Below are 11704 nucleotides of genomic sequence, written 5' to 3' on the forward strand. Positions count from 1 at the left end.
CCAGACAAATACCACACCATCTGGCAGGGCAAGAGGGGAATATGCAGTCCCTACATGCTCACAAGGGCACAGAACATAACTCCCTACCCCCCCACACACACCTTATTTTTGTAGTTTACAGAAGTGAGCTGTAAAAGATCAGCAGTATTCCTTTCTTAGGGAGGAGGGCAAGGGTTCCTGAATGCAAATCTTGCGGGGGGGCGGGGGGGGGGGGGGAGGTAGGGGATGGAGGGAGCAAGGCGAGCCCAATGCCAAAGAAGCCACCTCTGGGATTTAGGGATGTCTTGCCTCATTTCTTCCCTCTCTTCAACCTTCATTACTTTCTTGTGTAGTCAATTTGCCCTCTTTCACCTTGCAGCCAGCAAAACCTTGTCCAGAAAGTCTTCAGAGGTTCAGCAGCCAGAAATACGAGGTGCCACAGTTACTTTGTGGTATTTTCTTAGATTACAGTATTTTATTTTTCATTAAGGAAAGTAACATTTAAAATACCAAAGTCCCTCAATATAGAGCATGAAGAACAAACAATGTTTCAAGTCTCCTGCACCTTCCTGCAAAAACCTCAGGTGGGACTGGATTTCCTGCCTTGTTTGTGAACAGAGGATTCATAATGTTTCTGCCAATATTGGTTTCTGCCAAGACTGGTTTCATCTCTTAGGGAAAAACTGAGCACCAAATGTCAGGTTGAACTGGGGAATTTACTCTAGGAACAGGTACAGCTCAACTGCTTTTGTACTGGACAAAAAGCAGGACACCAAAGGTACACTGGGATCCAAGCGACTGCAGTCTGGCTCCAAGTTACACAGCCCTCCCCGTCCTCCCAATGCATGTCAAGAGTCAGGAGTTGATCCTAAGGGTTCTATCTACACCTAAACATGGCTGGGTGCAGAAGGATGCAGCATGGACTTCAGTCTGGAGCAGGAGATGGATACTACAGGTTGGCTATTGACCCCTGGCAGGCTGACTGCAATAGGGAGTGCACAAAGAACAGGGCAAGTGACAAGACCAGCTCTTCCATCTGATGGCTCTGCTGACTCTCACATGCCTTCCATCTTCATCTCTCTTTTGGGACAACCAGAGTTATAGCCTTCTGGGGTTATCATGCCTTACAGGGTAATTTTTTCCACAGGATATTCACTGTGAGGGTCCTAAATATTTTTGCTAAAAATGACATATTAGGTACCATTCTGAGACTGCTAGAAAGGAAGGAAGCCTTCCCCAAGGCTTCTAGGCTTTTGCTGCAGCTGAAAGAGCTGCTGTGAGTGGCTCTGTAGAACCACTGGTTCCATTCCTGGCAATCCCATTCCCTGGTCCATTAGTCACAGCAAGCAGTTTCTTGTAGAAACTGTTACACCACACAAACCCTTCTGTCAGCAAGTCAGCCCTTACAGATTATTAAGTAAAAGACATTTCTAAGCAGTTAGCAGATCCAATCTAAAAGGCAACACAACAACTAGCCCTGAAAGTACTGAACTATTACTGAGAAATTAAAAGAACGAAAAGAATTTGTTTTGGTGTAAAAGAGTATTAGCATACACATTCCATGCTCCTTGGTAGCAATTAAACTAACCAAAAGCAGATAGCATTGCCCCTCTCTTTTCCAGCTCCTTGAAAATCTTACACAGGGACAAATAACCATGGGTGTTATGTTGGTTCCTGCAGCACAATAACACCTGCTAACCAAGGCAGTGGAACAAGGATCTCTTTAAGAGATGCTAATGCCTGAATACACCTATGAGCCCACTGGGAACACAGCTCAGGTTTGCAGAGATGCAGAAGATACCAATGCAAAAAGTGCTCCAACTCTCCCATCCCTGCATTTAGTGAGGGTGTGAGGGGATAAAAGGACTTTTAGGGCATGACAAAGAAAAGGGTTTTCTTGCAAGCAGGTTGTGCAATCCAGAGTCTCAACTGCTGTATTCAGAACAACTTTTCTTTAGGGAAAGGGAACCAACACTAACTCTCTCTGAGGCTGGAGATCTCCAATCCAAAGCTAGCCAGCAGGCAGAGATGATCAGATGAACAAAAAGGATTTGGTAAGCCATTTGCCATCAGGAGGACATCTTCAGAGAGAAGAGAAAGACGGCCAAGCAGCTTCAGGGCTCCATCCTTGTACAGCCTGCGACCTGACAAAGAAAATGGGAAGAAACATCAACCAGAGACTGGCACCACAGATTAACTCTACACACTCACAGAGGGATGCTTGTCAATCCTCTCCTGTTCTTTCCCTGATAAATGAAGACTGCCTGCACAAACACTACATGCACCCTTGAGCCTAGATGTGAAAGCAGAGAGTACCCTACAATACTGCTGTTCATGGTTTCATATACTTGCAGGCATAGGAAGCAAGAATACACTAAATTCACCAGGTAGTTGCTTACATGAAAAGTTCCTTTCTTGAACTGTGGCCTAGCAATAGCTTCAGATTCTCCCCTGAGGAGGAATTAATCTCTTCATTCCTAACTGGTTCCCCAAACTTGATTCTGACATGACCCAAATCAGCTCCAAGAGAGTTCCTGGATGCATTTACATGCAGTCGTTCATGAACAAAACTGCTGTTTCAGGCAGCAGAGAGAAGGTGCCACTGTAAAAGAACCAAAGTCACCTCCTTCCAAGAACAGCAAGCATGTTGTCTCAGACTGACCAGAACTCCAAGCCTTGAACTCAGGACCCAGCACTGCCTGTTATCAGGAGCACAAGTAAGATATTTATACAGAAGAAAAGAATCTATTCTGTTCTAGCTTCCTCAAAAGTCTACACGAACATAAGCAGCCTCATTTTTTTCACAGCAAAGATAAAACAGTGTCTTCTCATGGTACATGAGCAAATGTTACTTCCACCTTGTGTATTATTTCAAAGACAGATCCTGTAGATCCACCAGCTAATGAAATGCACTGCCCATCTGGCCTGTCTCACAGTCCTCTTCCAATGTCACAGGGATAAGCCCTGCACTGCCACACTCACCCGCCTTGTTCTCCACAGGCTCTGCTGAGTAGAAAATGTAATCAACAGTGGCTCCAAGCCCCATGGGCATTGTTGTGACCTCTGGGCGTCCCCTCTGTGGCAAGAAGTGGCTGTAGACAGAGGTCAGGTTGAGGCCATGCTGGATAACACCTGAACACCTGCACACAAACAGTCACCAAGAAAGGAAAGAGAATTATGCCTTTTTGGTACTGCAGTCACAGCTGAATGTTCCCTTGCTGATGCAACTGTCTGAACTATTCCTATTTTATGAGCACATAAAATCTTTCAGAACTATTCGCTCCACTTACACCAAAGCAAGACAGATTCTGAATTTCCTTTGCCTTCAATACCCAGTCCTGTATATGCCTATGCCCTTCATTCTCAATCTCACCAACATAAAGCTGACAGAACAGCATCCTGCTGCTGGGACAATCCTGGGTGGACCTAGCTCTTCCAGATAGCCCTCCTTACCCTCTTTCACTCTCACATTTACTTCAGCCTTTCCTTCAGGCAGATTTTCAGGAAAACAAGGCTGAGTTTGAAGACTGTGGTCATTGAAGGTGCACCAAGTTACCTTGGGACGAATGGCTGAGGATCTGGGTCTTTCACCGTGGCAGCAGGCTTGGGCCAGTGTGCAGGGCGGTCTGCAAAGGAGCAAAGAGATTCCAGCCAGACCTACACAGATCCCAGAACAGGCTGCTCATCCCAAGTCTGAGAAGCTTCTCCCGAAACCATATGAATCTTTTTGCCCAAGAAGAGCAGATAGCTTGGAGTCATGAATATCATAAAGGAAAATATCCAGAGAAAACACAAGCTGTAAGACTAACAGGAACATCTCTAGAGCAGATCAGTGCAAACAACTGAGAACTCATATTCTGTCCTGCTGAGTACATGTCCTTAAAGCATTCAATATTACCAAAGTCCAGGGTATTTCAACATTTGCCCTCAAAAGAAAGTTTGCTTGTCTTAGCCTACAGCTTACTCAAAGGGTGTCTAGAAAGGCAGAACAGAAATGGAGAAAGCAGAACTAGCCATGCCACAAGGCCCAGAGGTGCAGGAATGTCTACTGGGTACCAGCTTCCAGAGACATCTATTTTGGGACCATCGTGTATCATTACAGTCTTCAGGTTGTTCTCTGCCACCGAAGTCTTGAAGCAGAGAAAAGAAATATACGTATCTGTTTCAGCTTAAAAGTTTAGAAGAAAGAGCTTCAAGAAGCTGAATATCAGTGCATCTCAAGGAACACAGTCAGTGTGTATGAGGGAGGAAAGCGTACTTCTCTGATCTCTCATGAAATCTAATTATGGTCACAGAAGGCACCCTTCTGCCTTTCCCTTTTCTCACCAGGCATTACCTCCACCTCATGTTTTCCTTGAAATCATAGAATCATACAGTTACAGAATGGCCTGGGCTGGAAGAAGTCTTAAAGATCATCTAGTTCCATCCCTCCATCCCATGGGTAAATATGTCACCCACTATATCAGGCTGCCCAGGGCCCCATACAACCTGGCCTTGAGCATTTTCCAGGGGTGTGGCATCCACAACTTCTCAGGGCAACCTGGCCCAGTGCCTTACTACCCTCCATGTAGAGAATTTTAGGAAGTTTAAAACCATTCCCCTTGTCCCATCACTATATGCTTGTGTAAATAGTCACTCTCCCTCGTTTTTTTATTAGCCCACTTTTAGTACTAGAAGGCCACAATGAGGCCTCAGTGGAGCCTTCTCTTCTCCAGTCCAAACTCTCTCAGTCTGTCCTCAGAAGAAAGGCTCCACTGAGTGGGGAGAGTGACAAGTTGCAAAGTCTCCCGTTAATACCTGGTTTAGCATCTGTCACACCTTCCAGGAGGACCAGCTCTGGCGGTCGTTCACAGGCAGCATCACAAAAGCGGAACTGCAGCAGGAAGTCCCGGCTGTATTCGCGTCTCCCTGCAGAGAAAAGCACAAATTAAAAGAAGAAAGTAACTGCAGCAAAGTCATACCTCCAGGGAACACCTACCTATATTTCAGACCTTTGGGCCTCTTAGAGCTCTTTCGTTTGAGAGAGGCTTTTGTTCCCAAGCACTCTGATACCATGAGACTAGAAATCACCTGATAACCTACATGTAGAACAGATGTGTAAAAGTAGAAGAACAGAGCACAGCTATTCCTATCCCTCAGATGCAACAGTTATTGTCAGCACAAAGTAAGAATGTCCTCTCTGAGACACCAAAAGTTCAAGGGACTTTCAAGCAGATCAGTTAAGTGTGCAACTCCAGGAAATGTCTGCTGAGAAAAACATTTCTGGAGATCAGGCTGAATACAAGTTCTACATTCACAATTTCAACAAAAGCTATTTTGTGTGGGCTCCATTTTTTTAATCCTCTCAATGGATGCAGAGAACAGACATGATTGTAACTGGATCTTAGGAATGATTTCTTTACAGTGGTTTGCAAATACTATTCAAAACTACACCCCAAACACCCAGAGATTAAAGCAATGCCTGCTGAACATAGTTTACAACTGCACAAAAGTGTAAGTCTGGGAATATGAAAGAGACATAGAGCAAGTGTTACTGGTAGAGGAACATTCTGCTCCCCACTAGGGAAAGAAAATGGCAGAAATCCAATAGGTTCTGGAAAAAAATGTATTTAACTCATATACAAAGTAGAAGAAGAGAATCTTTGTCAAGTTCCTCATGCGGCACATGCCCAAGCTACTCAGAGAGACAGCAAGGCCCACAAACTGCCCATCTTCAGCAAACTCATATTGTCAGTGAATACTGGAGCTCACCAGGTTTCTTTGGCTGGCACAGGGTGACATACTGGCACTTGTCTGTTACACCCAGTGAGCTTGGCCACAGTGGGGCCAGCAGCTTTCGTGAATACAATTGCTGGGAAAAGTCTTCCTGACCAGACACCTGCAAGAAGGCCAGGAAAGGAGAGCAACCATCAGTGACAGAGAGCAGATGTGCAAGCTATAGACAATGTACACATATACACTTGCCAGGAGCAAGACAGGAGAACGCTCTCTTAGAAAGGCATGAACTAAGCTATTCAGAGTATGGTAAAGATATAGTAAACCTTCAGCTGTAGGGGACAGATATAACTAGCTAAAAGTCACCTGACAAGATATTTTACAGGTATCTTATTGAAGTGATGATTTAACTTGAATGATAACCATATATTTGATCACAGACACACAGTAAGACAACCACAAGAGACCCACTTCGAACTTTTTTAGAACAAAAAATTTTAGTAAGTCTTGGTGGAGTTGCATTTCCCTACACTTCCAGACACACAGGAACAAAAATTCCACAGGAAAAGAAAAAAAAAAGACTTGATATTAAGTGATCTATTATCACAAGTGTGCCTCAAGAGAAACCAGAAAAGCAGTGATGGAAACAACATGCACGCACTTGTCCGTTTCTTTCCCTTGCAGCGCTGGAGACACTGGGGAAGACTGCTGAATAATTCAATTCAGTATTAAGACTATTTCCTCACAAGAGGAAGAATGCAGCCATGCATTTCTCTAGCAGCAGACAATAAAGAGCTATCCAATCCCAATTCTGGCTGGCAACTACCTTCCAGGCTGGCATCCCATGGTAGGAAAGTTCACCATTCCGGATGAATTTGTAGAGTGGAGAATCAGGTACAGAGTTCAGGTCTCCACACAAGATGACAGGATAGTAGCTGCCTTCAGTAGTTCTTGCAATTTTGTCAATCTCTGCTAGCAGCAATGCCACCTGGGCCAGTTTGATATCTCCTCGACGGGGATTGAACAACACATGAGTGTTGGCCACACACAAAGGACTGACTGCATTCAGACCTAGACCTTCTGGGAGCACAGGCTGCAGCAGCAGCACCAAGCCCACATTATCCCGGTTGAGGATGTCCAGGCCAGGCCGGAAGTATTCTATGGGGCTGAGACTGATCAGCTGGAACCTGCTGTGCTTATAGCACACTGCACATCCATCTGTCTTCGTCCCGGTTCTCCGTTTATAGAAGCAAGCAAAGCCTGAAAAGAAACCATCACCTATTAAATGGTTTATCCACTCACTACCTCAGGCTCAGCAAGTCTGTATAGAAAAGGTTCCTACTACATTTGGGTACAGCAATATACCCAATTCTTTTCCAATAACCACCCTTTATTATTAATTATTGGGGGTATTTTCTCTCTCCTTGACCTTCTAGGGCCCTCTGTTTTGTTACTCTGATTTTTCAACTCAGAGACATCAATTACAAAAGAAAGGACAAAGGTCTAGGCAGATAGCTCAGAAGTAGGGCCAGCAGCCACCTGGCAAACAGGAAGAGGTCTCTTTAAACTGAGTGCATAGAAGATGTTAAGCAGGAAGCACTGCTTGGCCAGTTCCATGAGCTGGATGTACAGACCCACAAAAGCAGGACATACCCATCTCCTTGAATGTTGGTTCCAGTTGCTCCCAGTAATGGTTCTCTTGCACCTCCTGGAGACACAGAACCTGGAAGGAAGGCAGAGACCTCACTTGCTCCACAAGTATTTGCTAGTTACCTTGTTTTGTGGAAGGAAGAAAGTGGAAAAGTGCATTCACACACCAACCCTCCAAACAGAAATGTCATCACTTCATCTGTACTTTCCAGATGAAAAGCACTAACTTTCTGGGTCACAGTAGCATATCATTCAGTTTTTCAGCAATGAGATAAAAGATCCTTCATCCCATAGAGAGGACTCAAAGAATAAGAAATTCATGGAGTCCTCTTCTATGCAGGCTTCCCTTCCTGTACTGCCTTAGAAGACAGGTCCTTCTTCCTCTACTTCTGCTGTTTATAAAAGCTAAGCCCTGCTATCGAAGTATGACTTCGAAGTTTCTACAATCAAAGCAAGACATACACCAAAAACACGGTCTGTGAAAGTCCACATTCTCAGACCAATCAGTGTCCAGTTACCAAGCAGGCAGTATCTTCCTAGGACTTGCCCCCATCTTTTTCTTTTCTTAATACTGTTAGATCAAACAAGGAATTCAAATTCTGGTGACACTGATGTAGAGAGGGCTTAGTCATACTTACATCAGGATCCCAATGCTGGATCTCCTGCAAAAGGTTTGGAAGGCGGTAGTTCCAGTTCAGGATGTCTGGATGACAGTGTACATAGAGATCAAGGCCCTGCTCCACCAGGTCCTGGGCAAGGATGTTGTAAGACATGACTCGAAATTCAAAGAGGGGAGTGTTTTTTGAGACCTGCTCTAAGACACAGGGCTGGACAGAAAGATCCTCCCAGTCTCTCCATAAGATCTCTATATGCAAGAGACAAAAAGCAAAGTTACAGCTGCACTAGGTACCTTGCTGATACTTTGGTTCCCCTGGGACCCAGAGAACAGCCATTCTCATTCCCCAAGCTAGGGAACTCTAGCCTCTGAACAAACCCACACCCACTCTGGTTTTCAGGTGCTCTTTCTGGATATCTATGGATAGTTGTCTGTAGGGATGGCATAACACATGACCAGAGTCAAGCATACTGAAACACCAGATCCACTTTTCAGTGCTTCCTAGAGTACAAAGCCAGCATTTGAGAACAGTAAGGAACATATATTGATATTCAGATCAGACAGTCTCACAGCACAGAAACCACTAGCTGTGACCAGCCCTCCTCAGCAAAAACTCACTTTACAGTTTTCACTAGCAGATCCTGTCAACTCTGCAGGGGCAACCAATGTCTTGCTGACAGCAAGCCCAAACACAGTAACCTGACCACATTCACTACAAATGCCAATCCCAAACTAAACATTAGATTAAGAGCCATCACTGACCATGGTAGGGCACCTCCGATGAGACAGGATAAAATGGCACCGCTTCCTGAATGGGCTGGGCTGGGAGCACCGGTGGCACTGCCTCTGCATCACATGCTAAACTCCAGGCCAGCACAGCTGGGTCATCATTCAGCACCTCCACATTGATACCAGCACAGCCAGATGTCTGGTGATCTGTCTGTGGGACCACAGCTGCCCAAGGAGCACTGCCTGCTACAGTCACTGTTTCCTCGGATGGTAATCTGGCCAGTTCAGCCACTGCATGATCCTGCAGGTCTGAAGAAGCCAAGGCATTTAGCTCCAAGTGCTGCTGATCAGTACACTGGGTGAGTTCCGGAGACGTATTCAGGTCACTGAGGCTGGACATCAATAGTTCTGAACCTTCTAACCAGTCACTAGTGAGTGTAACTGATACTTTCCTCACTGTTGGAACACTCTCACTGGCTGGCAAATTCCCTGCTCCTTCCTCCAGCCACTGCTGGAGAAGGGCTTCTTGCTCTTCTGGAACTGATCTTCCTCTGGTTGCAGCAAAGACACCTTCTATCTGGGTGGACGGGCTCTTCGCCAGAAGCACATTCTTTCGATAGGTAAAGAAAGCATCTGTCATTTAAAAACAAAATCAAAATCAAACAGCCAGAAATGCTTTCTTACTCATTATTTTCTTATTCCAACACATTTGCTGCAACTCTGTGCAATACAACCATTCAGTATAGTAACCCAAACAAATTATTTCTCTGAGGGAAAAAAGTTACAGTCTAAATAACTTCCCCTGCCTCCTCCAGAATGCTAAGCCACAGTCCAAATCCAGTCATATTAGTCCAAGCCACTGAAACTGCACACAATAGCAATGGCTTTATCAAATCTAGAGAATGCAATTCTAACTCATGCAGCAGCACAGAGAGTCAGCCAAGCTGAAAGGCCTTGTGGAAATATCAGCTCTCAGAAACATATGTAAAGGCAGTCTCTAAAAGTTAGTTGATCGTGCATGGGCTAAGAAGCTAAGAGAACATCTTTTGGAGCAAGTTTCATTCCAGGGACTGAGCAAGAAATAGCAGTCAGCTAAGAGAGTAAAATACATCACAAGAATGCATTGTAGAAGAAAAACCATTCTGTTACTAAGAGATGAAAAATGAAGACACATAGGGACCAACATATGCCTCATTAGAGAGAGTATATGCACAGAAGAAATCCTGATAAGAATTACAGATCACCTGATGACTGACATGTGGCAAAAAAACCCACTTTAAACTGTTTTAATGTAACATTGAATACGGTAATATTTGTGCAGTAAAGTAGAAAAAGACAGAGATTCTTTTCACTTGCATCTATACAAGAGATGGCATTTACGCTTCACTATGAATTCTGCACAGACACTTGTCCCTACTGTTAACTAGCAATTACTGTTGATTACAAATCACTTTTTTCTCTGCATCCCTGTCAGTCAGCCAGAGCAGTAACATAAAGGAGTCAGCAACATTCATGTATAGTTTTACTATATCTTTTGTGTCAAAGTTTTCTGTATGTGTCAGAAATGGAGCTTTAAGAACCATACTCCTCTCTGTCAGTTTGTAATTAAGTTCATTAATGTCAGAAACATCAACACACCAAGGTAATGTTTCCACACGCCCCTGAGCAGGCACGATGAGTGCCTGCAAAAGCCTGTTAATACACAATAGGAGCTGAATTTGAGAGGAGTCAGCTCGCTGCTCACTATGAAAAAAGACAGGGTGCCAGCCCAGTAGTTGCTACAGGCCCAGGGACATGTTCAGGCTGGAAGGTGGCTGTACATGAGCTCAGTAATCACAGACTGTGAAGTAGCAGCAGGATCTAGGGAAACTAAGTGAAATAGCGATGCAGACAAAACATAAGTCCATCCACGAAGTCACCCGCAGGTCCTTGGGGGATCACAGATCTCTGAGCTGCCTATCTCCAAGCATCTCCCCAAGCCTAGAGAGCAGGTTGGCGGCAGGAGCTGGAGCCCCGGCGCAAAGTGCACTCTGCCTCTGCAGCACAACAGCCGGCAGCTGTTCCCTCCACACACGCAGCTCCCCGCTGCGGCCCGGCCCAGCAGCCCCACGCCCCATCTGCCTAGAGCCGGAGCCTTGGGAGCTCCGGGGCAGCTGCACCGACCCCAGCCGCCGGGCCGCACCCCCCTCAGGCCAGGGCGGGGGACGGCGAGGGACATCCCCGCCCCTCCGGGCCACCCCCGGCAGCTCCCTGTGCCCCCGCCGCCGCCCGCCCGGGGCCGGGTTACCTCGGAGGGCCTGGAGGAGCCGCGCCGCCGGCAGCAGCACGTAGCAGAGCACAGTGCCGATCATGCCGCCCGGCCCGGCCTCCACCGCCCCCAGCCCGGCCCCGCCGCCGCGCCGGCCCCGCCTCAGCTACGGCCTCACGGCGCGGGCTCGCCGGCGCCTGGCGTGCCCAGGCACTCACCGCCTCGGGCCCCCGGGGCTCGCAGCGGCTCGGGCCTGGCCCTCCCCGGGCGCCGCTCCAGGGCCGCCCGCTCCCGGGAGGCCGCGGCCCGTGGTGGGACGGCCCCGGCCGGGGTGGGGCCCTGCCTGCCCCGCTGTAGGGCAGGAGCGCAGCCTGCGGAGGGGCCCGGCAGCCGTGCTGTGCCTGAGGGGTCACAAGCTGAGACCCTGGGCTGAGTGAAGGTTGCTTTATGGCTCCGCCACCCTGAAATTTGTGGTTTCAAACAAAAAATTTTCACCCCCTGTTCTCCAGAAATACAAACAGGAAAATTTCCATGATTTTTTGTCCCCAGGGAAAACACCCTTTGCTCCAGATGTTGCACAGGCTTTTAGAACAGCACTGATAATTGCTAAGGTTTTGCAAAGCACAACCTCTATGCGGCAGTGGCGATGGGGTGGGGGAGACAGCAGAGCAGGAGTGTGCCCTCACTTGGTGCTGCTGAGAGGTCATCAGAGGCTGGCAAAATCAGTCCTCACCTGGCTATGAGTACTCTGGCATTTGCAAGTTGAG

At 46.8% G+C, this 11704-nt stretch overlaps 1 protein-coding gene across 2 annotated transcripts; it reads right to left on the reverse strand.

The window, feature by feature from the left end:
• Window positions 1-305: 305 nt before the first annotated feature.
• ANGEL1 (angel homolog 1) lies at window positions 306-11245 on the reverse strand. 2 transcript variants are annotated; one of them, XM_066552646.1, is made up of 10 exons: window positions 11156-11245; window positions 8723-9322; window positions 7983-8209; window positions 7348-7417; window positions 6521-6954; window positions 5731-5857; window positions 4777-4887; window positions 3536-3605; window positions 2962-3119; window positions 306-2123 (listed from the first exon to the last, which is right to left on the reverse strand). In XM_066552646.1, exons 2-10 carry the CDS (start codon window positions 9087-9089, stop codon window positions 1954-1956), a joined length of 1734 nt encoding a protein of 577 aa, XP_066408743.1. In that variant the 5' UTR covers window positions 9090-9322; window positions 11156-11245; the 3' UTR covers window positions 306-1953. The 2 variants fall into 2 exon arrangements, with proteins under 2 accessions (XP_066408743.1, XP_066408742.1); XM_066552645.1 differs by lacking the exon at window positions 11156-11245 and adding an exon at window positions 10977-11084.
• Between the last annotated feature and the right edge of the window lie 459 nt (window positions 11246-11704).

Source organism: Molothrus aeneus, chromosome 6, assembly GCF_037042795.1.
Source record: "Molothrus aeneus isolate 106 chromosome 6, BPBGC_Maene_1.0, whole genome shotgun sequence".
Lineage (NCBI taxonomy): Eukaryota > Metazoa > Chordata > Aves > Passeriformes > Icteridae > Molothrus > Molothrus aeneus.

What these genes read in the sequence shown, in the direction of transcription:
- ANGEL1 (XM_066552645.1), bottom strand. Translation starts at nt 11,040, where the DNA reads ATGATCGGCACTGTGCTCTGCTACGTGCTGCTGCCGGCGGCGCGGCTC. An exon ending in ACCAACATTCAAGGAGATGG is followed by an intron (nt 6,955 to 7,347) that starts GTATGTCCTGCT and finishes GTTTCTTTTCAG; the next exon opens with GCTTTGCTTGCTTCTATAAA. An exon ending in CCTCAGCCATTCGTCCCAAG is followed by an intron (nt 3,120 to 3,535) that starts GTAACTTGGTGC and finishes GTTTGTGTGCAG; the next exon opens with GTGTTCAGGTGTTATCCAGC.